A 27263-nucleotide genomic window follows, 5' to 3' on the forward strand; every position below is an offset into this window, starting at 1 on the left:
CGGGAAGGTAAACGGCGTTCCGTGTGCGGCTCTGGCTCGCCAGAGCAGCGATGTCACGCTGGCCACGTGACCCGGAAGTGTCTCTGGACAGCGCTGGCCCCCGGCCTATAGAGTGAGATGGGCGCACAACCCTAGAGTCTGTCAAGACTGGCCCGTACGGGCAGGGGTACCTTTACCTTTACCTATAGAAATTTAATTAATATTAATAATAATAGTTAGGAAGACAAATAGGGAGGATGGGAGCAAACTCACTGCTGTTAGTACATGTAGTGATTAATTGAGTTTGGCATAATGCATGAATACAGCTTTGTGTTGCTGCTCTTCAATGCTTTAAGTCTAATGGTTAACATATTACTGATCTTTAGATCCAAATGGTGCACATGTTTTCTAAATTCCCCTTCTTACTGTGGCATACTTGAAAAACCATTCATCTGACTTGGAACACAGACACTGTCAACATTTAAAATTAGTTATCCTTCCCCAAGCTTTAGTCTTGCTTTTATAGATACTGACTCTTGAGTCTTGAATAATATCAGTCTTCTTTGATCATAATAGGCATGTGGGAATAAAGGCCATGGACTGGAGTCAGCACCTCTGCCCAATTACTGTCCTCTCCCCACAATGGAATGAGCACGGCTAGGATTGTGCTTGCCACTCACTTTGCTAACAGCAGTAGTGAGGAAGAAGTGGAAAGAGATGGATATAACTCTGCCATCTTTCTCCAGTGTCTAGTGAAAGGAAGTGCAGGTTAAGCTAGGCAAGGGGTCTCCAACTGGTTGCATCAATCACCCACCACCAGCACCTGCCACTCTTTAAAATACAACACCTTAGCTTGCTTTGAAATTCCAACTGATAACTATTGGATGTTTTGTTTTAAAGAAGGACAGAGTACAAACCAGTTACCTTATCTGCCAGACCTCCAGGAACAACAGTCCTCACCACTACGCCACTTGACTTTCCTCCTACAATTCCGAAACCCAATCCTGAGCCATCGTTAACAAGCTCTACTTCCTCAACATGGCCCCAATTGATCTGGAAGAGACAAAAGATGAAAGTCTGTTTATCATGATACTTTTTGTATATGGTTATGTTTTTATATTGTAAGCTGTCCTATGATCTTTGGATGAAGGGTGGTATAGAAATTTAATAAACAGTAACAAATAAGAGTGCACAGCACACAAAAAGTTTCTAGAACAACACAGGAGACAGCATTTGAACTCAATGGGTTACCAGCTAGTTACTTCCTACAAAGCAATTTTATTATTTTTACAACTCCATTTGAAGTTGCAAGGTTGTTCCAAGAGAGCTGCAAGTTGACACATACACCTAGGAATATGTTTTTTTATTGCATATTTAGTTTGATCTACATTTTATCTGTGTGGAAGACAAAGACACTAATCATACGGAGTTAGCCCCAGGTGCAATTTGTTGAGCATTGTAAACACTGTACAATGTGTTTTAAGATGCCTGTAATTCAAAACTCAATTCTGACAAAGCTGTAACTTACCATTTCAAGTGAATTAACATCACTTAAAGAGGTTGAAGTCCGACTGCTTCTCTGGGTTGGCTCCCTGGCCACAATCAAATGTAAGGAACCTGTGGCTTGCTGGAGCAATATAATGGCCTGTTGATGGGAAATGTTCTGATCCAACAGGGTGTGATTAATGGCTAGTATTTGGTCATTCTCCTTTAATCTTTGATCCCTTGGATAAAGCAAACAAAATGCTTGAAAAGAGCATGGCAGCATCTTCATAACAGGTTTTCAAGGACACAAACACCCCCCCCCCCCCCAGATATGCAGTGGCATACAGAACTGCCTTCTCTAATAGTATTGCAGTTGGCTGGTGCACTATATCTCAGCGCCCACCTTCTGAATCACAGGAATCATGATGGGGCTCCTTGGCTGCTCAAGTCTAAAATGAATGCTCAACATTATTATCATTATTGGCTCATATGCTTTCGTTATACAGAGCCACCTTTGGCAGGCAGCTGTCCATACTGCCCCTGTACTCTGCTTCTAGTGCACTGTGGTGTCCAGTTCACATCCGCTAATCTGTGGCAGGCTAGTGGGCAAGATGTCCTGCCTTACAACAAGGAGATTTGACAAGACAACTTCTTGGCTGTCTTGCAACTCTAGGGTCCTGGCAATGCCAATAGTATTTAAGAACAATGGTTTTAAAGAACAGCATAAAGAATGTCATACCCTTTATTCAATTCGTGTTATTTTTATGAGCTTTGACAATATGAAACAAGAATCTCACCTGGCTGCTATGCTTCCTGGCTGAACTTCCTTGACAAAGATTCCGGGTTCTCCAAGACTTTGGTTTTTAAGAGCAACCACGCTAAATCCAAGGCCTCCATTAAATGGCTTCTCTATTGCAATATTTTCTATTTGCCTGCCCTAATAAATGAAAAATAGAAGCAATTAACTTACAATATTCTACTCATTTATCTTAAAATACACTCCCCCCCCCAAAAAAAACAAAACCCTAAACAAGCAAAGCCTAGTGAGAACCAAATTTCATGTATGGCTTCAACTTGATGTCATTACAAAATAATAACATTACATAGAATAGTGAAATTGACCACTAAACTAGTCCCCACCCTTATTGCTTAGCCTGGACATTGAGGTCCTCCTCCGAGGGTCTTCTGCTGGTTCTCTCACTTCAAGAAGCAAAGTGACAGGGAACCAGGCAGAGGACCTTCTTAGTAGTGGCGCCCTCCCTGTGGAATGCCCACCCTTCAGGTGTCAAGGAAATAAAGAATTACACAACTTTTAGAAGACATCTGAAGGCAGCCCTGTATCAGGAGTTTTTAATGCTTTTATTATGTTTTTAGATATACTGTAAACTGCCCAGAGCGGCTGGGGAAACCCAGCCAGATCGGTGGGGTATCAATATTATTATTATCAGTGCTTTTCTTCTGCGGGGACACAGGGGGACACACACCCCTAAACATTTTGTCAGTCTTTGTAATTTTGTCAGTTTACTGTATTTATTTTCCCAGATCTGAACTATAAAATGGTGATTTTCTTGAGTCAAAAGGAGAGTACCCCTAAACATTTTTTTAGAAAAAAAAAATCACTGATGATGATGATTACTACACACTTCCTGAATTTTTACAAAAAAAACATTGACTACATGCAAGAAGCGAAGAAAATGCCACAAATTCAAGGTTTGGCAAGAACCTGCTCAAAAAATACTTAGAACATAAGCCTTCTATTACTTACCATTGTACAATTAAAATGCACCCCCCCAAAAAATACACTTGCATGCTTTGCTGTACAAATGTAAAACTTTAAAACCAGAAACATTTGGACTTAATGGGATGAGCAATATATATTTAGTCTGCCAATGGTGCTGTGCCATACCTTTGCCATCCTCTGGATTGCCAAATTAAACTCATCAACTCCAGGCTTTGGAACTAGAGGAGTCATCTGATTGCTTTGGTTGCAAGTCATATAAAGGTTTCCATTAGCAAGAGAATTTTGATCAGCGTCGAACACCAGCAAACCTCTCCTGGTAAAATCAAAATCCACTGAACGATTTGGAGGCATGTAAGCGAGCTGTGGATAGCAAGGGAAGACATTTGTTTGCACAAAGAATTGTTTCTTCAGCCAGTTGATTTGTGAGTCAATGCATTGAGCGCTTCTTATTTATCTCAGGAGTGGCCAAATGTAGGAAAACCTCTAGGAAAACTTCAGGTGTTAGGTTCAAGGCACAATAGCCGGAAGTTTTACCTCTGATGTTAAACCTTTGTATAATATTAGTAACAAATCACAGAGTGGGGGGCGGGCCTTGTGGTCATCTATTTATTATCTATTTTAGTTACTGAATTTCTATCCCACCCTTCCTGCAAAAGGAGCCCAGGGCAGGACCCAACCCTCTGCTTGAGGCAGAAAACCCAGACATAGAACGTAATTGTCTGAAGGCAATTAGTGAAAGATTTAGTAAATCCATGATAGATTACAATGATGACAAATTTACCATAGAAGTGACAAAAGATCAGCATTCACCCCAAGCAGATATATAGTGTAAAACAACATTGTCAGCGATGAATATTTCATTAATTCATCCCTCAAACATAACCACCAGCATTGCTAAACTTCACAGTCTTTAACTTACTTGTTCTTTCAGTTGCTTGATTGACTGCTGAAGAGTCAGCATATGATTAAACAAGGGGTTCTTGAGCGTATTGTACAGGAAAGCCAGATTATCGATCTGTGAAGTGTCTCCTCTCTCGTGTAGCTTCAATAGCAGACGCTCCAGAATCCGCAGCACCTGCTGCTTATCTGTGGGATTCCATAAAACATCACGCATTAAACGCCTGCTTTGAAATATTTGATTATTTGACCAAGAGATTCTTTTCCAGAGACGCCTACCTGCAACAGGATTTTCTGGCATGTTGGCTTATCTGTGCTGCGGTGGTCAAAATAATCTGCATTTTAAAATAAAAGTACAAGTTAAGTTGAGGTCAACATGTTTCTTTGTGGAGCAAAGATGTCACACACGCACATAATACCTGTAACCATTCTCAAAAGCTGCTTCTTAAAATCCCACATTCAATCAAAATGTTTGGAGTTCATGGGGGGATTGTGATAAATACAGTTTCTTCACCAACAGCACAATCTTAACCATATCCATTAATACGCAAGTCCTATTGAATTCAGTGGGGCTTACTTCCAGACAAGAGGGGTCAGGATTGCAGCCTAAAGCATTTAAAAGAAAAAAAATTCCCCAGCCACTAAGCAATACGTATTATCCAATATGTATTGTTATTTAGCATAACCCAAACAATGCTGAGAAGAATTATCCATGTGGCTATTTAGCTTTCTGCTACACATAAACATAAAAGGGACCCAGCAAATTCAAAAATTTACACCCCTGCCATATTCTCCCATTATACGAGTTTAAATTCACATTGGATTACTGTTGGCCTCCCTGCTTTGGCACTCTTCCAAGTGGTGCTACAGCAGGGCCAGCCCTATCATTGGCGGCAGAATGAGGCAGCTGGTTTGGGATGCCACAAAAAGGCTTCATATGATTATTTAATTTATTACTATTGCATTTTACTGCCAGGGAAGGTGAGAGGGGTTTTTGGGATTGTTCTGCCTTGAGTGGCAAAATAAACTTAACTGGCTGTGGCTATTAAGTGCATGGATTGCGGGAGGGCACACTTTGCTGTTCTGCCTTAGGCGGCAAATGTCTTGGCAGAGCCATGCCTGCTGCATCCAATCCTAGCTGCTTAGTGCCAAGACCAGGCAGAGGCAGCAACAGCTTAGGTTCTCTCTCTCTCTGGACAGACCCACTTGGCCAAATCTCTTCCACGAATCTGCCCAAAGGCAGTTCACAAATGACAGGAGATGTGAAGCAGCGCTCACCCTGGGAAGCCCTGCTGGACCTAACCCTCCCTGTGCCACCAGCCACAGAGAAAGGGGCAACTAGAGGAAGGTGCAACACAAAAAGGGTCAACAAGAAAGAGGGGGGGGGAGGCTCCTTGCAGCTCCACTTGTTCACTTTGTCAGGAGAGTGAGACACAACTGCCATCGGCAGGCAACTTTCTGAGCCCAAGAGGGAGAAAGACAACGTTGGTGCTGCCGCCACAGCCCACTGTAGACAGTGGTGCAGCACAGGGAAGATGGGCCCCTTGTCCTCAGAGAGGCACAAAGCTCAAATTCCACCAGCAGAGGTGGCTGCTAGACCTCAGATACAGGTGCTGTGAGGTCAGTACAGGTGTGTCCACTCTCAACCTGTGGGTGGCCTCACAAGCCCCACCAGAGAGGCTGTGTAAAGACGTGGAGAGGCAGGAGCTACTCAAGCAAGGTGCAGCAGCTAGTCAGGGGCCAAGGTGTGGGGACCTGTTGCGCCATGACTGAGAGTTACAACCAGGCCGAAAATAGCTTTTCACCGCTTCTCCTCCACCCTTTCTTAGGTTTTGAACTGTTTATGTTCAAACTTTAAACAGGACAACTCCCAAAGCGGCCACCACCATGCAATAATCAAAACCCCTCGCCACAGCCAAAACAAGGAAGCCCAGTAGGTGTGGAAGCTTGCAGTTAAAATTAGAATATAAATTTTCTTATTATTATTAAATCTTTTTAACCTTGGATAATTAGAAGGAAAAGCACGAACTGGGAACCAACTCCACAGAGATTTAAATCCCAGCTCAGGGCTCTGCAAAGCAGCCCAGCCCGAAGTGCGACAAGTGTTTTCGACGAAACTTAGAAACATCCAGGAAGTAAGTGGAGGGCGCCCTGTAAATGCCCCGCCGGTTGCTATTCCAGCGGCTGCGCGCTGCTTCTCTTTCCCGCAAATGACAGGGGGCGAGGAGAGGGTCGCCTGTTCCTGGACCCCCTCTTACCTGGTCTCTGCGGGGGGAGGAGAGCTCTGCCGCGGCTGCCTCTTTCGGATCTTCCACTCGCTCTTACCTGGGCGGAAGCGAGAGCCTGGATTCGAGCCGCGCCTCACCTGCAACACAGGAAGCTGGCAGCAAGGGGGAGCCGTGCCTTAGTCAAGGAAACCAACGCCGGGAGAGTCCGGATCTGGAGGGGAAGGAAGGCAGAGAGAGCGGCAGGCAGCAGGCGGCGGCGGGTTTTCGCCCCGCTTGATTTCCGCGCGGTGTGAACCAACAAGCCCAAGGGCCGCGGTGAAGGCACGGGGGAAGGCACATAAAGAAGTGGGGAGAGACATAGAAGGAAATAATCCAGGGGTTGAGGGGGGCATGAAAGAGAAGCAAGATGAAGGGGAGATAAGCGAGAGGCGCCAGCGCGCCATTAATTCCCGACACGTGTGAATACGCGGCAGTGGCGAAAGAGAATCCAGCTGGTTTAGCAGTAGCTGTTTATGAAACCAGCAATATGCTCAACCCCAAGCATGAAGAAATCATGAGTCAGTTTATGGGTTTTTTAAGTTGAAAAAAACCAAACACAAGTCATATTTGGCTTTTACTTATTATTAGAACTCGGGATAAATAGTTTTTAAAATTTTCCTAAACGGACAGGAAATACACTGTAATGAAGTTGCAGGCAGCCAAGTGTCTCAGAGATGCATTCTCAACTCCAGGATAGTTCACATTAGTTATAAGAATTTTCTTTGCTAAGTATTGTTTTGCTGTTATTTATTACCTGCCCTTCACCAGGGCAACCCCAGGTAGAGCACATGGACGCAATCCAATCTGGTGGAGCATGGAGTACGGTGGCAAGTCATCTTGGTCTAAAAGGGTCCGTAGCACCTGAGCCTCCAGTGGCAGTGAATCCAGGAGCAGGGAAGTGGGGTTGCAATCCTAAATTTACTTACCTTTGAGAAAGTCCCATTGAATTCAGTAGGGCTTACTTCTGAATAGACATGGTTAGGACTGCAACCTTAGTTACCACACAATACACTTCTCTATTATTCTATAAAATTAGCTTAAAACATTTAAATGCATGCTTACCAATCCCTGTTGCCAGTGAACTTCTTCACCCCTTTGGACCTAAAAAATACCTAACAGAAATTTTCAGCAGGTGAAGCTTTTTCTTATTATGATATACTAATATCTGTTTTGCGTGTGCATGTGAAACTGCTTAATTTCGATAAATGACCCCGGAACCCCGTTAGCTTTTTTTTTTTAAATATGCAGCCTTTAGACTGAGGTTGCGACTGTGGATGGAAGCGAGAGGAATCTATAAACGAGATCGGAAGGGATTCTATGCCTCCCTGGGCTTCTTCGGGAGCAGGGTTTCCCAAACTGGGTCTCCAGCTGTTTTTGGACTACAACTCCCATCATCCCTAGCTAGCAGAACCAGCGATCAGGGATGATGGGAGTTGTAGTCCAAAAAAACAGTTTGGGATTCCCTGTTCGGGAGGAAAGGTGGGATACAAGTTGAATAAATAACATGACACATTCATTAATTTGTGAGCTTGGCTTTATCCTTTGTTCATACTCTACATTCACGTTTATTTTATGATCCTATCAACCTCTGACCACCGCACGCGCTTTCGTTTTGAGATTGGGACGGGGCTGAACACTTTAGTCAAGTTTCCGCGCTTCAAAGGGATCCATCTTAAGTAAGGGCAGCCGAGCTTTCTCTCGCAGCTTTGTTAGGAAAGCATCCATCTTTGGAAAAGGCACCCGGCTTCCCATTTCGCCGCCTGTCTGTTTACCGGGGAGGAAATTATAAGGAACGGGCGCCATCTTTGCTATGGGAAAATGAAGGCTTCCCTGAAAGAACAGCGCCGCTTCTTCCGCCCCATTTCGAGGCCCGCTGGCCCTTCGGGAGAGGCGTCGACGCTACTAGATAGGGCGAAAACGTCAGCTGACCAGGGGGCTCGTTTTCCAACATGGCCGCCTGGCAGGAGATGCCGCTGTCAGGGAACAAGAGGAAAAAAGGCGGCGTGATCGCGCTCTGGTCCTTGGGAACCTTGTGCTTGGCTTGTCTCGCGGCGCAGGGCGCGGCGGGCGGCGACCCTTCTCTGAAGTGCGAAGACCTGAGAGTAGGACAATATCCTGAAGCTGCGCGGAGGCAGCGCCTGGTTGCCATGGTGATGGGCCTTGCAATGGGTTGGGGAGGACCGTGGGGCTGCCCCTTTTCCCGGCAGAGCTCCTGCGATTTAAAACACCCGGTGAGGCCTTCGCACCACTTCAGCGGCATGCTGGGCAGAAGCTACACCTGTTGAATCTTTTGTAGTCTTAAGGGGCACAGTAGCTCTGCCATACACAAAAAAGTGGCAGCCGCAAAGGGACAAGATATGGGGGGAAATATATGTTTAAACTTCATGAAGTGACCTCATCAAGCAAGGCTATCTGACATGAGGCAGTGATCAGGTGTAGAAAAAATATTTAACCTAAGTAAAAGGTAAAGGACCCCTAAGTAGGGGAAGGGTTAAGAGTAGTGACTCCTCTTTTGTCTGTCGCTGTGCTAAGATGTCTTTGAAATGGTTTTGGGGTAACATGTAGTACTTTATTTGAGTCTGTGATGTGTCGGACTAAAGGAATGCTAATAAAATTAAGAAGAAAAAAGTCTAGTTCAAGAATGGAGAATTTGGCTCTTCAGATGTTGTTGGACTCAAACTCCTGTTAGCCTCAGCCAGCACAGCCAGTGGTCAGGGATAGTCTAGCAACATCTAGAAATCCACAGGTTCCCCACACCTGTTCTAAACAATTGGTTCGCCTATCTGAGGCTCCTGGGTCATATTTTGTTGTGGATAAAAGTACAACATTTAATTGTTTTAGCAGAACAAGAAAGCCAGGATGTTAAACTATGTTTTAAATAACATATTTTAAAACCATAGTTTAATAGCATCTTAATTTGTTATGAAACTGCTAACTGCTATTTGCTGGATTGGATAAAACGGGAAACTATACTGAATAGGTTTAATTATAGTTCATACAAAGGGCTGTCTGGGTACAAGCAAAAATCTTCCTCAGATTTTGGCTTATTTAAACCATTATATGATTGTCTGATCTCTTCCATTTTGTTTGTCTCACATTATTAGGAAGAGATAGATAAATACCAGGAAACTCTGTGTCTCTTGTAAAGCCTAGTTAAGCACTTCATTTTTCAAATACGAAGTTTATATGTTTATATACCCAAAATATTAGTAATAAGAAGGAAAACAGGCCACTTCCGCCTGTAAAATCTTAGGCAGATAAAACAATTTATCGTAATTTACTGTGTTGTTATTGTTCAGTTTATATTTGTTTTCCTTAATTGTTCAAACATATATTTGTGAAGATCCTAAAATAGACAATGAAACACAAGAACCTTTGAACTGTACAAATCACACTGCATATGGTAAGGAGTATGGCAATAGAATGCTTTTAGTCTAGCTACTGGTGCATATTATTTGACTAAATGCTGTTCCATGATAAACACTAGTTCCCGCACCCCATATTGATCATGTATAGTGGTGATCAGAAACACTGCGTATGGCACAATTTATAATTGAATGCATAATTGGTGTATTTATTTACAGTGGTATGTGAACATCTTTGGTCCACAACCTTCTATTACCTTGATAGTCTATGTTAATTTGTACTTCACGGTCTTGTCATATATATTTTGTTTAGCACAGCTAAGGGTCATAAGTGCAAAGAAATTTGTTCAACTATTTTATCATCCTAGTCATTACTTTATAATGTTAATTCAGAAAACTTAACTTGTATATTTCCACTTTTTCCAGAAAATATTTTATATTAAATCTGTAGTACAGTTGCATTCTTCTATGTGTAGTATTAGCTGTCTTGATAAAAACATGCATATATTTATTTCACATGTTCTTTCCCCTGGAGGCCTTTCCCTGGAGTTTAGTGCAGAATGCTTTTTTTTTTTTTTTTGCCCACAGTCGGCTGTCTTCCAGCACCAAATATTACTTGCAAGAATTTCTTTGGGAATGAAACCCAATTTACTGGAAAGGAAATTGGATTTTACAAGCCTATAGAGTGTCGAAACGTGTAAGTGAATATTTTTGTTCAATATATAATGCCACCACTTGTTGTAAAGATTGGCTAAATTAATTATAAAATTGTTCATATACTTCAGCCACCTCCTTAGTCTGAAATGTGATTTAGCCCTCTTCCTTCTCAGCTCTATGACAGGAGTGTAGAGGAGTAACACGTCAGTTTTAAGAAATTGTAGTAAAACTGCTTCACATCTAAGAGGTTCAGGCCCAGTTTTGGCACAGAAACTGCTTGGGTCGCCTTGTATGATTACCTCTGTCAGGAGAGAGACAGGGAAAATATGTCCCTGTTTATTCTCCTTTACTTCTCAGTGACTTTCAATACCATCAACCATGGTATCCTTCTGGAGTGGCTGTCTACGTTGTGAGTGGGTGGCACTGCTTTGTGTTGGTTCCAGTCCTACTTAGATGGTTGTTCTCAGAGGGTGATGCTTGGAGAGCGTTGTTTGGCTCTGTGGATGCTTCATTTTGCGGTCCTTGGGGTTTGATTTTATCCCCCATGCTGTTTTAACATATACATGAAACTACTGAGTGGGGTCGTCCAGAGGTTTGGAGTATGTTGTGAGCAATATGCTAAGAACCCACAGCTCTACTTCTCCTTTACATTTGCAGGTGTGGCAGTGGATGTGCTGGACTAAGGTCTTGCCTTGTTAATGGACTGGATGAGAGCCAAGAAACGACCTCAATCCAGAAACTTAGACACTGCTAAGTGGGTGACTCCTTAGCCTGGATGTATGAGAGGTTGCCTGCTCTTGATGGGGTTACACTCTCTCTGAAGGAGCAGGTAGAACAGCTTCCATTGCTGTTCCTTGAGGCTCAGGTGGCCTCAGTGGCATGGAGTGCCTTCCATCAGCTTCGGCTGCTGGCCCAAATGCACCCTTATCTTGGTAGAGGTAGCCTAACGTCTGTTGTTGTGCTCTGATAACATATAGGTTAGATTACTGCAACATTTTATATGGGCGGGGGCTGCCTCTGAGGACAGCTCGGAAACTTCAGCTGGTTCAGAATTCAGCAGCCAGATTGCTTACTGGGGCAAGGTGGTTTGATTTAACAAATTGTTTTCATCCACATTTCTCTCCTGTTTCTAGAAATGGTTACTCCTACAAAGCAGCGGTGGCTCTGTCTTTATTTCTTGGATGGCTGGGAGCAGATAGGTTTTATCTAGGGTATCCTGCATTAGGTGAGTGATTTATCTTCTTAGTATTAGGCCACTGCTATGGCTCACTATGCATCAAGGCAGTATTAAGAGCAGGTGCCATTCATACTGTAAACAAAGATGATTACACTGAAGATTATGATGTATGTGTATTTTTGATCACAGCTAGAATGTGAAGTAATGATAAGTACAATTTGTGACCTAAATTTATCCCATGTATATGATGAATAAGCATTAAAACTCAGTTGGTAGGCTAGTCAAATCAACCACCGTATTTTAAAAGTAAATATTTTTCACAAGCCTGCCATTTCAGATCGTATTGTGAAGCTTCTCCATTGAATTCCATGTTTACAAGCCATGCCTGCTTCCTAGGCATCTGTGTATCAAAGAGCAAAAAGAGAACTTAATAAATGCTTTGGCTTTTTCCTCTTGCTCTCAGCAGCCTTTCTTAAGAGAATTCTCAGTCAGGCATTAGCCCCTTAGTCTGTCCTGCCCTTGACCACACTGAAAACTTACTCACATGATATGTCCCTCAATCTTGCCTATAATCCTCATAGGGATCTACACTAATCACATATCTTTAAATATCCTCTTTCTTCTCTCCTTTCTTCCCTGCTCCCAAATTTAAACTACTTTTGTCATTTTGATACCCTTCTTGGCTGTATACCCTGTAAAATTAGAGTATTCCACAGTCTTAATACTGTAGTTACATACTAAGAAATATGAGGTGGTATTTGATCCTCAATGTGATCTGGTAGAAGTCATTTGGCTTAGGCTTTGTCTGAAAACATTCACAACGTGGTAAAAAAATAATCATGGTTTTAGTATAACAAGCTGCCTGATACTATGCATGCTTGCTGAGTTTAGTGTGTTGAGGCTATGGTTGTATACTCATTTATCCAAATAAATAGGACTTTTGAAAAGAATCAGGGTAAAAGACAACAAAAACAGCCAATGTGATTGACAACACCCACTCATATGCTTCACTAAGGTCATAGAGTTAAAAGGAGTTGATGGAGCAAGTGTGTGTGTGTTTGTGTTTGTTCCTTCTAGGATTCTTCATGGCTTGAGATGAAGTCAGGATAAATCAGTGTTTGTCCCAACTAATACCAGCAATCAAAATGATTGGCAGCACCCTATCAAACATACACAACAAAACTGAGAAGGGTCTAGGAAAATATCTACCAGTCCAAGAAACGTTTTTTTAAAAAGAGAATTCATTCACATGTGAATATCATAGGCTTAGAAAATAGGTTAGTAGACATTTCAGAGATATTAACTTGTGTGGAATCATAAAAAAATCTCTTAGAGCCATTTTATCATGGTTTTTGTCTTCACAAAATGACTCCACATTAGAAAAGCTTTTCCGTCTTGGCATGAAATGTACTGCCAGACATCAGTACTTGGGCATATAAGGTGCCTGTCAGGTCTCTAAAATGCAAGCAGCTCTACAGGAAGACTTCCCTGACTGTTGCCTCAGCAGAAAGTGCTATAGAGGTAGAAGACAAGTATCTTTAAAGAATTGGCACATGTTGCTTTTCTGTTATTTTTGCATTTTTTCCCTGTTGCCAGTAAATATTTTGGTAGTAGCTGGCCTTGCTGTTTTGAGACACTGTTGGCAGGAGTGGTGCCTGTGCTTTTATATGCTTGGCTAAAGATGTTTTAATTATTTATTTGCCCATATTTTTATAAGTGTAGCAATCCTCATGTACCCATTTGGAGTGAAACCCATTCAGATTATAGAGTGTCATTTTGGTTTTTCCCAATGGAATAACAACCCATTAAGTCTGTCATTCTTCTTCATGTTAGACAAATAGACAGTTCTGTGACTCCAGTGTATTATTACAATGCTTACAAACATTCTGCTCTCCCATGTAAGCAAATGTAGTTTGTTCCAAATCTTTCCTAAATTGCTATAACATTGCTACTATATTAACACTGTTCTTTTTTTATCACTTTTGTCTTGGATTAGAAGCTGTTTGGACAGGGACCTGGCCACAGCATCAAACGGACTCCTAGCATTAGATAAATATAAAATTCTCAACAGCCATCTTCCATAACATCAGGGAGCAAGTCCCTACCAATCAATTTAGAGGGTTTTCTTGTCCCCTTATACTTTCTGTACTGAAGTCATTTACATGTAGCTGTCTAAATTTACAGCCTGGGGGTGATATCTACTGTCATACTTAGAGTAGACCAATTAAGATCAATGAATTTAAGTCACTTAAGTCTATTGATTTCAATGGGTCTAACTCTTTACTTAGTTGGATATCACCCTGTGTGTGTTTGTGGCCATTCCAAGTTACCCACAGTATTTTGCTAATTGTAGTGTACCAGTCAAAGCCACATCTCTCCCCTACAAAAATTCTATTTAGGTGTGTGTGTGTGTGTGTAAAGTAAGCACTGAAAAATGACTACTTGGCTACACATATTCTTCTTCAGGATAACACTCAAGGGCTTCTAGGGAATTGAAAGATGTTTTATGAAGGAAAATATATTGTCTAAAAACTAACACTCTAAACCTTTTTATGCTCTTCAATGTATAATTGTCACTTAATTCACAGGTTTATTAAAGTTCTGCACAGTAGGATTTTGTGGAATCGGTAGTTTAATAGACTTCATTCTGATTTCAATGCAGGTAAGCTTGCAACATCAGAATAAAAGACATTGGCTAGGATCCAGAAAGCTACTTAGATTTCCGCAAGGGACTTGTGCTAGCCCAGCAGAATTCTCCTTTTCCCCCATCTGAACAGCTGATTCTCATGCCATGTCAATAACTGCTTTTAAAACTTTCCTCAGTTTCAAACACAGTTTGCTATAGGGCTGTTCTATTTTTTAAAGAATATGTTTTACTTTTTTTTTTATTCCAGCAGCTCTAGTTTATTAACATTTAATTTATTTTTGAATAGTAGGAGTTATATAACAATGAAATATTTGTATCATTTCTGAAAGAGGCCCCTGGAACACAATTTTTCCATACCTTAGTCACTGCTGGGAAAAGTGAAATCATTTGGGAGGCGGGTGCAGAGGAGGGGAAAACACTAATAAAATATATGAGGCTTGGCAGTCCAGAAAAGTGTGTGAGAGAGGTTCCTAGATTTCAGATTTCTTTTATTTATTCAAGACTACATATTCAGATTATTATATTCTGAGGCCAATCTTCCATAACTAGGAGGACTTTGCTTTCCATTGTTGTAGTATTAGTCAGCTTATAGACCCATGTCACCTAATTTTTACTTATAACCTATGTTACATACAGGCAACTCTCCCATTTGCACACATTCAAGCCATGCGCAACTGCTGATGCGCACACCATTTTCAGCGCTGGAAGGGGATAGGGCGGACTTACTTGCATCCCGCCAACACACACAGTGCCTTGGAATGCAACCCCTGCATAAATAGGGAGTTGTCTGTATATAGTTGAGAACCACAAAGATAAAGCCACAGTATCTGCTAGTCTCAAAATGCATGTTTTGCTATGTGATCTAAACCAAACACTGCCAAATCATATGAGCTGATTTAGCCTCCACGTATTTCAGCTTGAACAGCCGGCTAAAAATGTTGACTTAACCTTTACCTATCTGACTGATGTTCACTATTTCTTGACATCATGCTCTCTTGGTCGACATGTAATAGCAAGTATGAATAACAGGTTCTATATTCAATCTGTATTAATATGCTCCACAGAGCATATTTCTATGTGACTGAAGAGCCAGAACCACACAGAAAGAAAGTAAATTTAAAAATGTATTAAGACTAAATAACTGGCACATTGTGAGAAATTGTAAATATCCATTTAAAATGGCGAAAGCATGAGATGAATAAACAGAAAGTTGCATAAAAGTGATCATACTACAATAGATGTGATAATGGGGCTACTACAAATGCTGAAGAGAAGAAATAGGAAGTGTTTGTATTAACTATGTGAGATAAAACAAGAAATTATAAATGAAAAATGAAATATAAGAAAGCAGTTACCCTAACACCCTCCCTGCAGTCTAGCTAACTCAAAAACAGTAGGAAAGTTTCACTTTATTATAAAGGTATTCTGAAACAATATACAAAAAGTTACTTAAGATTTTAAAGCAAGTAAATTAAATGTATGATACATAGATACGTGTTTCCCAAATATTGAGATAGAATTAAGGGCTTTACGGAATAATGAGTAAATAAATGACTTTAAATTTGGAAAATATTAAGCAAAGGTTTATATCTACAAGAATTGCTATGGTAAGGGCTACTGGTTTCTGTTGGAAATATTTAGCTAAAATAATTCATAAGGTTTAGGGGAAATAAAAAATAGAATGTAAAAGGAAAAATCCTAGAAAAACTATGAAGCTACTCCTGGAAGCACGTTTCCACATCTTAGCAAACAACCTACTCTCCATCTCCCCACACCACCAAGCTAGCATGCCTTCAGGGAGTGTGCTGTTGAGGAGGGGGATGCCAATTAAGTTAAATGTAAGAAACTAACAGGCGAGAGAGAGAAGCCCCATCCTTGGTAAAGTCCACTTCTTTATGGGTTTCACTAATAATAGAACCCCTCTCATTTCAAATCTCCTGACACAATCCGAATACTTTGCTCATTAAAATTACTCTTTAATTACTTTAGGCCTTGACCCAATATTTAAAATTTGTGCCTCTTCCTTTACTTTCAACTCTGAGTCTTTCAGCTTTCCTTATCAGAACTATGTTATAAATTCTGCCCAAGCCTGGAAGAAGATCCTTGAAACCACCTGGTTCCTAGCTAAGATTGTACTCTCCTTTCTCAAACTAATTGCCCCAAACAAAGGCTTCTATCTCTAAACAGGGAAGAAAACATTCGTTAACATAAAAATAATCTTGTAATGTAACAAGCATATAGTACAAAGGCACACACATGGGCAATTAGTGGAAAATGGGTGAAGACATCACTCACTACAAACTTGAGTACCCAGTTCATATCTTACACTCCCCTTTCATGCCATAGTTTGTAACTGGGGCACTTTTCCTTGAACAGTTGCTTCCTGGTTTAATTAACAGAGAAATAGGTAACTCTTAAACTCTGAACAGGAAACTTGTACAATCAAAAGGTACCCCAAAAGAATGGAAGTAATATTTTGGAAGTAATATTTTATTCCAGTCCCAATTAAACAAAAAAATCTGTATTGTTCCAGCACAGGTTTGAACGGATCACAGTGATAAATCCTCTCTGTTTCCTTGTTTTTAATTAGAATTGGGAGAACCAGAATTTGCTCATCTGCAGTCCCGTTGGTGCTGCTATCAGAGAGCTGTCAACCATCCAGACCCATATCTTCAAAGGAAGATATAGGGCCCATTACAGTGTTTATCTCAAAGTTAGAATTGTAGGAAGAATTATCCCTGTATCCAATTATGCTTTCTCATTAAAATATTTGACCTAGGCAGAATAATAATCATGGTTTACTGGAACCAAACTTTCGTTCATATGATCTGCTCCTGTACAGCAGAACCCCCAGAACCCAGAAAATAAGTTCAAAAACCAACCAGGTCCACCCATGTTGTTAAATTTTTTAAGACAAACAACGTATTATAATACTATTATTTTAATATATATACTTTGCCTTTTTTCCTGACAAGGACTCAAGGTGGCTTACAGCTAAAATAGAAGCAACTTCAATTCATTTGAAGGGATTTGCTCTACCCTCAAATTCCACACCTCTTCTTGAACCACAATATCATAAAACATAGAGGTGTAATACTAGTAGGGTAGGTATAGCTGTAAGGAATCCTGGGGTGTCAGATAGAACTTAAACTTCAGGGCCAAACAATTAAGTTGCTATGAAGCATAGTTACAGACATTTCCACTCTGTTTCTGACACTTGGAAGGTATGTTATTAATTTTTGGACGTTAACTGCCAGCGATTACAGTTCTCTGGCTGAAAATACAGGAAGGGTTTGTGGGGTTTGGTTTTTTTAGCAGTGGGGCTTAGAATAGATGAGTTTTGGACCTGCCAGCTAATGATTAAAAATAACCTTAAAGGTTTAAAATTATTGTACGCCAGAAATATAATACTCATGGATTCAAGAGGAGTTTTGGCAGAATAATTTCATGTATTGACACTTTTCTCAGTTTGCCATTACAAAGGAAGAAATACATGTTTGTGGAAGTTTTATACAATATAGAAGTACAGACATTAAACTCCCTGATTTAAATCTACCCATTCAGGCTCCTCTCAGCTTCTCTGTTCAGCTATGTTAGCACTTAGGTAAAACTGATGTGACATTAAAACTGCTAGAACATAATTTCGCAGCATGGGAGGGGGAACTGTAATTATGAGCCTATCCTATATAATACTGAACTCAATCCATTACAACAGTGTGCTTGAAATTCCATGTTGCCATCATAAATGAATTTGTGAGGTTTCTGGGATGAATTGTAAACACCTGCCAATTAAACATTTTAATGCAAAGATCGGATTTTTAGTTGGGTCAGCTTTTATATTAAATTAAAGAAAGTTGAGGATGAGAAGGATGTTTACCAAAGGGAATGTTTCCAGATTATTTTGGCACTATGTATTTACTTCCTAAATGGCCTTAAATGGTTGCTGAAACTGTTGCTTAGTAAAAACATTTGATTGTGCTTGACACTTGAAGAGCTGGTTCTTTTAAACACAAAACAGTGTTTCTGAATTTCCTAAACACAGATGTTTGTGGAAATATATGTGTCAGTCTTCACATGTAAAGGTAGTGTGATTTCCACCCTATTGTTGAAACTTCAGAAAATGTCAGCAGTGTTATAACAATTTATACATGCTACTGCATATTCTCTTGTAGGAATCCAGTGGCTTTTGTTTGCTTCTAAGTCCCAGCTGCACCTAAAGATTCATGCGCCCACCACCTGACTGAAACTAAGCAGGTCTCAGTCTGGTTAGTGCCTGGATGGGTGACTGCCTGTAAACATTCTTGGGTTCTGGGCAGGGAGAGTATATAAATGAGTCACCCGACAAACATTTAAAAGAGAATTCCAGTCATATTTGTTTTGGAATAATAAGCTCTAATAAGTAGTTTTAGCTCTAATTAGAGGTTTTATGTCTTGCTGGGCTAGGGTAATGGTTTTAATAGATTCTTTTTCATATATACTGTTCAAAATCGTATTTTGTTTTATTTTTCTTCAAAATGATTTTAAATATATATATATATTGTAATGCATTCTCTTTTAGATCGTTGGACCTTCTGATGGCTCTAGTTACATCATAGATTATTATGGAGCAAGACTTACCAGACTGAGTATTTCTAATGAGACATTCAGAAAACCACAAATATACCCTTAAACATGCCAGTAAGTGCCTTGATTTGGGTATGTTAAAAATTCATTAATTGATTAATAACTATTACTCTTGTAAAATGAAGTATGCATGGCACAGAGGAGTCGAATGCTTGTTTCCTGTCATGTAACAGAAAACTGCACAGTTCCATGATCTTTTTGTAACCAACCCCCTACAAATTCTAGGGAATTTTGTAACTAATGCAATAGTATCTCTTTTTAGTGTTCAAAACTGCATTCACTCATCACATGCAACTTCCCCTCACCTATGATAAGAACACACAGCAGTGCAAAGACTCCAAACTCTCATTTGTGTTGTGGTTTGCAGAAGGTAGAAACGATGTGATTCTCTCCTTAACAGTGGCAGAGCAGGCTGTTCATTACCTTCTCCACAGTGAACCAAGCCAATATTGGTGGATCCCACTTGAAAAGACAGCAAGATGCAGTTTTTGGCAAAAGCAATGTTTAGTCACCCCACATTTTGCCTCCTCTTTCCTGTAGGTGGAGCCAAACCCCATAACCAAATACCTTATGCCTATTGAAACAAGTGCATTGCAAAAGGCAGGTTATAAGCTCAGCACTGATCCTGTCTGTGTTTAGCCTACAAGGAAAGCCTATATAGTAGGCTTCTGTGTGGATGCATCAAGTTTCTAGACTATTCGACAATTTCAAAGTTTGTCTTCCATTAGTATAATTACTATATAAATCCCATTTTGAAGAAGTTTGCAACATGTACTTTAAATCTACAACTGAATTGTTCAGTAACACAGCAATCAAATTGGGATCATGTTCATTTTTAAGTTTTCCCACTAGCAAAAATAAAATTAAGAAATAGCATGGAAAACGGCTGTGCTCTGAATTTGATTTAGTTTCATAATTAATATGCCAATACCCTGGCTCTCACTCCAACACATGTATATGTGTGGCAGCTGAAAGGGCTCATGATTTGGCTGCCTCTAGACCTTCAAACCCTATATATATTTTCTGCAATCACAAATGGAGCTGTTTATATGCTTGAAACTGGCATATAGATGAACTGGCATTGGTTCGTCTTCACAAATATTGTCTACTCTGGCAGCAGCTCTCAAGGAAAGTTTGACAGTTAAAGATCTCAAGCAGGTATCCTTGCCAGCCCAGTCACCTGAGATCCTTTAACTGAGCATGTTGGTACCGCTAACCTTCATATCCTCGTGGTACCTTTACCCCCAAACAGGCACATGAGACAACTGAAGCAAACTAGTCATAAAAATTCTAGTTTTCTAGAGTGACATCCTATGTTCCTGACAGGTCTGCCTTACGCACTAAGAAAAGGCACATTTTATATGAAATAGGGAGAAGGCTTGAAAACACACATGGGACTCATGTACCACCTGGTGGTCTGGTTCACATATCATGTTACAGCAAAGCATGGCTTTATAAAAATGTGCCAGCTCCCAGGGAAGAGATCATGGCCACTTTGCTCCACCCTACTTGTTTTGCTGCTGTGCTAAGCTGTGGTTTGGCTTAGCATTCAAACTCAAGCTCATGACTTGGCTGTCTCTAGACAAATCACAAACTGAAACTAAGGTTTGTCCTATGGTTTTTACAGCTCATGGTTTGTCAGGGAGAACTAAATCATGAGCCCAGGTTCAGATGGCACCCTAAGCGAGACTGCAGCTTATGGCAGGAGCAAAATGACTGGGGAGGAGCACAGTGACTGATTTCACCAGGAACCCACACATTTGCTCATTTGTGCTAAGCCAGTGAGTTCTTTGGCTCAGTTGGTGCCATGTGGTTTCCCAATACAGTTGAAAACAGCCGACAGATATTTCTCAGGATCATATTAAATGACTTCCATATTAAACTTCTGTATTGTAAGTTTGCAGGCATGCAAGTTTGCAACTTCAAGCAATCAGAATGTATTTGTATCCTGCAATTACAAATCGTACCAAGGATACCATTCATTTGCATTGTTTTCTAGTGTATAAAAGTTTGCTATTGAAATGTGTCTATTTCCTTGCTGGTTCACAACCAGGTGACAAGAAGTAGGTGATTTATAGCTGTCTCACATATGCATTTTGCTGCTACCGGTGTTTATCTCTAGGGTATGCAATAGTTTAATGTGCTTAGCTATACTTTAAGTCAGAGTTTGTCAGCATGTACCCTCCAGATGTTACCGGACTACAGCTCATATCATCCCTGGCCATTGGTCATGCTCACTAGAGTCCAGCAATATCTGGAGACACCACAGTGGCTATCCCTGCTTTAAGCTATAGACTAACGTAGAGCAAAGAGGAAGAAGCTGAGAAGTCAGCTAACCTAGCTGCCACCCATGGGGCTCCAGCAGCAGCTGTGTCCTACAGTAGTATCCCGATGACAAGCACTGGGAATGAACATAGATAAAAGGTGTGGTTGGAAGAGAAGATGCAGCTCATGTCTATCCTATAGCCAGCCTTTGTGTGTTTGACTGTGCTGTTGCAAAGGGGACTCAAGAGGCTACTATTGTGCTCTGGGTTCCTGTGGGACAAGAGGCAGCTTCACAAACTGTCTTTCATTCATGGAAGCTATGGAACCACTCATGCTTTCCCACTGACAGGAATTAATCATTTAATACTTTGATTTCTTCCAGAGTTCAGCTGAACAATAACTAATGGAAGGGGTCTGCCTTCAAAGGACATGATTTGATGGAAGCATCTGTGTCATCAGTTGTCTCGTTGTCTCTGCCCATGCCAAAAAGCAGAAGACAGCTTCATCATACACGGGCCATGGTTTTGACAATAACCATAGCCCCGACAAGAATAGGACAGTGACTTTGCTTTTAAATTATTTTGTTAAATAAGAATAAACAATGGACATAAATTATGGAAAATGCATCATGAATTACTGCACAATGGACTTAATACAAATTGCATAAAAACTCTGAAAAGCGTATGTGCGAACATAAAAGTAAAGGCAGGAAGAAATGACCTCAGATCCAGCATCCCTTTCCTGACTGCTCTTTAAAAGCAAGAGGAGAAGTCAGACAAAAAAATGTTGTTTTACAGATGTACCAAGTTCCAGCTCATTCATTCTCTCCCTCCCTTGCATCAAGTACATCCTGTACTTTTGGCAACAAGTTGACTGGATATTTAAAAGCTGCGAACTGCTCTGAAAGTTTCACATAGTGGGTTATGGGCCATGTGTGTTTGATCAAAATTCAATTACTGCACTGTGCCAGGCTTGGAAACCTATCATTGCAAGTTATGAAGTATGACGAAATAAGCTACTCTAATTGGTTCAGTATGGGGAGCAGTCTCAACCAAGCTTGTTATGATAAATAGCTTCCTGTGTTAAAGGTTCTCTGGAGCTTAAGTGTCTTGGCTCACCTCCTTCAACAGAATAAGAATATTGTTCCCTAGGAACACTTACTTCACTGTCCCTCTCCCCAATTCAGAGCTAAATGTTTGTAGCATTTTCATCTTGCTGTTCGTGAGGAATATAAACAATGGTCATTGCTGTCATTTCCCTTGTCTTCTTTCTGTCACTTCTTCCAACCATAAAGCATTTTTGCTTTTCCCAGTATGAAGAGAGGTATAAAAAGTCTCTTAATATTTCAGCACAACTACCGTTGGCAATTTCACTTTTGTCAGCTTTGTTGCCACCTGGAAAGTCTTAACTGTTCTTTAAAGTCAGGTCCACTTCATAAGAGCTAAAATAAGAGGGGAATGCACTGTGTCTCTAAGCCTACATCAGCACTTGTTAAACGAGTTGCTGAAAGAGCAAGCTCAGTTACTGACTTCATAGTTTTACTTATGGAAGTAGTGTCTGTTCTCTTATTCTCACAACAATAGCCAGCTGTGAAGGAACAAGCCCAGAACAACCCCTGGCTAGATAGCTAGATAGATATAGTCTGCAACAAGAGTCTTTGTAAAAAGATGGCTATCCAACACTCTCAGCCGTTTTAGAAGGATTTAAAACTGTTTGCCTGCCATTTTGTTAAGAGGAAGCTATGGAATATATATGCCTTTCCTTTAGTGGTTTGACCTGCTGGACTCATTTACGTGTACAGGTCATAATGTGGTCCTCAATCTTCTACGTTTGATAATTGAGCATACCAAGTGCTGTTATCCGGTTACCATTTGTTTTCTGAGCTTTGATCTCATCATAGCTTGCCATAATATTTAAATGTCCTGTTTAACCTTCTGCTAAGAGATGTGCGTAATGCTGAAGTCGGCATTTCCAGTTTATGCTAGATCCACTGCAAAAAAAAGAGAAATGTTCCATTTTAAAAAGCAATCTCCTTAGTCATCACTTAATCAAGCGATGACTAAGTGCAGCAATACAAAATTAGGGGGAGGAAAACTTGGTACAATAAATTTGAGTATCTACGTCAGAGTAGGATGAGAAATAAACCCTGCCGTTGCTTTTGTAAATCAGATGTGATCAAATACTTTAGGATGGGAGGAGGGAGCATGTTAAATGTCCTTAGCTTGAATATTGAACTTTGCAGATTTTAAAGATTTATTTATTTTTTAACAATAGCAGGTAGATGATAGTAATCATGTTATGGCTTTTAATAAAGTTCTGACAAGAAGTAACTTTACCTTTAAAAATAGAATGTGACTGCAGGCACTTATGCTAATCTTCCTTTTGGCAAATCAGCTTTTTTTGTATTGAATCTCGCTTGATTGAATAGCACTGGAGCTGCCAGAGTAAATGCTATTATCAATGCACAGTAATTAAGGAAATAGTCCTTGTCACTCGAACAGCGTCCAGGCTGTGCCTGCTGTTATAAAGTTAAATGATAAAGAAATCTCTTTAAATAAAGTGCAGCTACTGGAGTGTGGTTACTTCTGAAATGCAGTGGAACAATGCAGTGGAACAATTATTGGTGATAGGAAAATATGCCCACTGAACACAATGAGAATGTAGACTTCCAAAACATATAACATATAGCATTAAACAATTAATCTTCTGATTTAAAGCTAGAGAACCATGTTTTAATCCTCCAGCTCTCAATATTGGCAAGCACAGAGCTTTTTTCGTCTTTCCTGCACTTATGTCTCTTCAAGGTATAATACATGGTTATTAACAAAGTGTACCTGGATTTTGTCAAGCTGACTTGTACTCTGATATCTAACATACCATAGTCTATCTAGGGTATGAACACCTCCTGTTTAAAGGTTAAGGAATTTAGCATGAGATACAACTAACTGATACTAGCAATAATTGGGTGTCACTCTCCTGTGCCAGTTTTTGCACATCAAATGCTTTTCCTCCACCACAACAGCTAAACACAAGCTACTAAAAAACTACCCAGAAAGCCTCTACTTCTTCTGAGTCATAGTTTGAAGAGACTATTCCTAGTTAAGGTATTGGGATTGCTGTCTAAATTCAAAGGGATTCCAGTCTAAATTAAAGTTAAAACTGGTAGTGCAGGAGTTCAGAGTGACAGTTAACCATACTTGCAGAAATACAATGCAACTAGTAGTTTAGAAGTGACAGTGACATAAAAACTAGGTTCAGGTAGGCTGAATCTAGACAGCAGGTTACCAGGTTGCCACACATTATGCATGTGGTAGTTCAGGTTAAGGAGCGAAGCAAGGGCTTGTGCTAATGGAATGATGTGCTGTGAAATAATTTGCAGGGCACGATAGCAAAGAGACTGAAGAGAAATGAAAAACGTTAGGAAGTATGTTACATACAGTAGAACAACATAGCACTATGTGGTATAGTGGTTAAGAGTGGTGGACTCGTAATCTGGTGAACCAGGTTCGCTTCCCTGCTCCTCCACATGCAGCTGCTGGGTGACCTTGGGCTACTCACACTTCTCTGAAGTCTCTCAGCCCCACTCACCTCACAGAGTGTTTGTTGTGGGGGAGGAAGGGAAATGAGAATGTTAGCCGCTTTGAGACTCCTTAGGGTAGTGATAAAGCAGGATATCAAATCCAAACTCTTCTTCTTCAGTGTGTTAGACTAGCAAAACTAGGGAACAATATTCTCTGTATCAGTACTTGGATTTTTCTGAGGTACTCACTGCTCAGGCAGTGCAGTGTATTAATTATTTCTAAATTTGCACCTATATACACAAATTAGCTTTTGCAAATCCGCATCCCCATTTTTATCACAATGCAGAAGTGGCCACGCTGCATCCGTACATGTCATGGTGATGTATCAAAAGCTACTTCCAGCACATTTGGGCACCTCTACATTATCCTTTGCTGCATTTTCTCTGTGCCACACACTGGAACAATCTTCTCTCATTCTATGCAGGAAGGAAAGCACATGGCAACAGCAACAAGCATGGTTATTTAGGAACTACACTATTCAGAGTCTTTTCATTCCAGTTAACCAACTCAAGTTATTTGAAAGCATTTTTTTCTGGCATATTCAGAAATTTGCAGGTATGTGTAGCAGAGCTAAGGAAAAGCTTAAGGACCCTAACCTTCCAACAGACCTCATTAATGCCTAAAACACATAGGCATGTGAGTGTTTGAGCTGTGGTAGTTGCCAATTCTTTGTTCTAGAAAGCCACAACAATGTCCTTCAGTACTGTGCATTGCAATTGAAGCAGAGGTGTGCCAATACACCTTTAAAAAAGAAGAAGCTGGTTTTAAAGTTGAGACATGCCAAATCTGAAAGTAGATGCTCTCCATGTTGCAGAGACTAGATGCACATATTTCTTTGTTGCTTCAAGGACAAAGGAAGCACTCATTCAATTAGAAGAGACATGGGGTTATGGCATAAAGCTTCGTTCCTTCAATAAAGAAAATTCTGGAAGACGAATGTTGACCTTAAGTCACAATAAGTGCTGTTAAAATAATGACTGTACTGTAAATCTAAACACACACACACACAGCTCCACTGCTTTATAGACATGCAGAACTTTATCCCTTATATGGCTACCCTGCCCAGAGCAGATACCAGGGGCCGTTATGTAAGACACAAAAGAGTAAACTGGACTTGGGTGTTGTTTATCCTAAATGTTACCAAACACAAACGGCTCACTCAAATTGCTGCAGTTCTTCTACAGATGGGGTGGCAACCAAAGCCACCAAGTAAAGCTTCATTTGAGTCACAGCTTGCTAGGTCAGGATTCGGTCCTGAAATAACTATTTACAAAAGCCCGCCTTTTACTCACCTGCACTACAAGCTCTCACACACCGAAGATGATAAGGCAGAGATGGTGAAAAATACCAGCCATAAGGCATAAGTGTATATAATCATCTTTAGACATTTTTGCACCTGCAGCAAACTATTAAATTGATTCCAACCCTCTCCCTGTGCATTTTTGTTTTAACAGCATGTACCAACAGAATATAAGAGCAGCCTTCTGGATTGGGCCAGTGGTGCCATCTAACCTAGCATCCTCTTCTGGGAACCCTACAACCAGGGCTTCCTGAGGTTTCCAGAATCTAGTATTCAGAGGTATTACCACCTCCAACCATGGAAGCAGAGCACAGCCATCGTGGTTAGTAGCCTTATTCACCATGAAATTGTCAAATCCTCTTGTAAAGCCATCTAAGTTGGTGGCTATCACTGGCTCCTCTAGGAGCAAGTTCCATGGTTTAATCATGAACTGCTTAGTATTTTCTTTAATGTGCCCTGAATATTCCAATATTCAGTTTCATTGGATGTCCAGAAATCAAAATACCGGTAATTTGTCCAGCTTCTCTGCAATCTCCTTATGCTCATTGTGTTCTCTTATTTGAACAAGACTTCCATATTTTTTTGAAGGAAGCTTTCTTTTGACTCTGTTCATCAACCACTTTGGCATGCTCTAGGCCCTCATGGTACCTTTCCTCATCTTCGGTATCCACTCCAGATGAGCTCCCACTATTGTGTTTTTAAACAACTCCCAGGCATTTTGGAATGATTTGACCCTCTTGACTTTGCCTTTCAACTTCCTTTTTACCAATCCCCTCATTTGGGGGAAATTTCTTCTTTTGAAATCAAATGTGACCATGTTGGATTTTCTTGGCAAATGGCCATTTACATGTACGTTTAATTTAATAGCACCATGGTCACTGCTCCCAATTAGACTTTGGAGATAAGAAAATGCTGCCCTTCTGAAATCTGCTACCTGCAGCTACTGCTTCATGTAATTTCATGGTCACATAGTCCTATTTGACACAAGCATTTCTGGTTAGGATGATGTTTGTTGAGCACATTTTTCATAAAACTGCAATCCAATTCTTAAAAGTCCTCACTTATTAAAATCTATTGCACTGCATTTGCTTGCCTCCTCTTACATCCTGCAGTCCTTGAGAGAAACATAAGCAAAAACACAACACAGGAATGCTAGTGATGGACCATTACTACTCTCTAACATTGCCACTGCTCAAAATATGCCACCTTCTCCCTTCAATGTACTGTCCCAGGCAGTCATTTAAATTGCCTAGTGCAATATTCCCCAATTGATGCTCAA

The 27263-nt window shown here is 40.5% G+C and overlaps 2 protein-coding genes across 13 annotated transcripts in view; one reads left to right on the top strand and one right to left on the bottom strand.

Moving 5' to 3' along the window:
- Positions 1 to 6518, bottom strand: part of PATJ (PATJ crumbs cell polarity complex component) — a 150872-nt gene extending 144354 nt beyond the window's left edge. For 4 of the 12 annotated variants that reach the window (XM_077928676.1, XM_077928675.1, XM_077928674.1 and 1 more), the window contains exons 1-7: positions 6361 to 6517; positions 4382 to 4437; positions 4125 to 4291; positions 3371 to 3565; positions 2262 to 2401; positions 1508 to 1703; positions 904 to 1032 (exon numbers count right to left, since the gene is read on the bottom strand). In XM_077928676.1, coding sequence (XP_077784802.1) covers positions 904 to 1032; positions 1508 to 1703; positions 2262 to 2401; positions 3371 to 3565; positions 4125 to 4291; positions 4382 to 4403 — 849 coding nt within the window. In that variant the 5' untranslated portion in view covers positions 4404 to 4437; positions 6361 to 6517. Of the gene's footprint in view, positions 1 to 903; positions 1033 to 1507; positions 1704 to 2261; positions 2402 to 3370; positions 3566 to 4124; positions 4292 to 4381; positions 4438 to 6360 lie in introns of all 12 variants that reach the window. The other 8 variants (XM_077928672.1, XM_077928673.1, XM_077928679.1 and 5 more) reach the window with 6 other exon arrangements.
- A 1696-nt stretch (positions 6519 to 8214) lies between these two features.
- Positions 8215 to 22356, top strand: TM2D1 (TM2 domain containing 1). The gene is made up of 7 exons (XM_028733252.2): positions 8215 to 8479; positions 9699 to 9772; positions 10323 to 10431; positions 11525 to 11616; positions 14157 to 14230; positions 18774 to 18892; positions 21486 to 22356. The coding sequence occupies exons 1-6, from the start codon at positions 8319 to 8321 to the stop codon at positions 18882 to 18884; spliced, it is 621 nt and encodes a 206-aa protein (XP_028589085.2). The 5' UTR covers positions 8215 to 8318; the 3' UTR covers positions 18885 to 18892; positions 21486 to 22356.
- The last annotated feature ends 4907 nt before the right edge of the window (positions 22357 to 27263 follow it).

The sequence above is a fragment of the Podarcis muralis genome, chromosome 5 (genome assembly GCF_964188315.1).
Source record: "Podarcis muralis chromosome 5, rPodMur119.hap1.1, whole genome shotgun sequence".
Lineage (NCBI taxonomy): Eukaryota > Metazoa > Chordata > Lepidosauria > Squamata > Lacertidae > Podarcis > Podarcis muralis.

Excerpts from the sequence above, each read along its gene's own strand:
- TM2D1 (XM_028733252.2), top strand. The coding sequence starts at position 8,319 with ATGGCCGCCTGGCAGGAGATGCCGCTGTCAGGGAACAAGAGGAAAAAA. Across the intron at positions 8,480-9,698 it reads GAAGACCTGAGAGTAGGACA|ATATATTTGTGAAGATCCTA; the intron begins ATATCCTGAAGC and ends AATTGTTCAAAC. Across the intron at positions 10,432-11,524 it reads CCTATAGAGTGTCGAAACGT|AAATGGTTACTCCTACAAAG; the intron begins GTAAGTGAATAT and ends TCCTGTTTCTAG.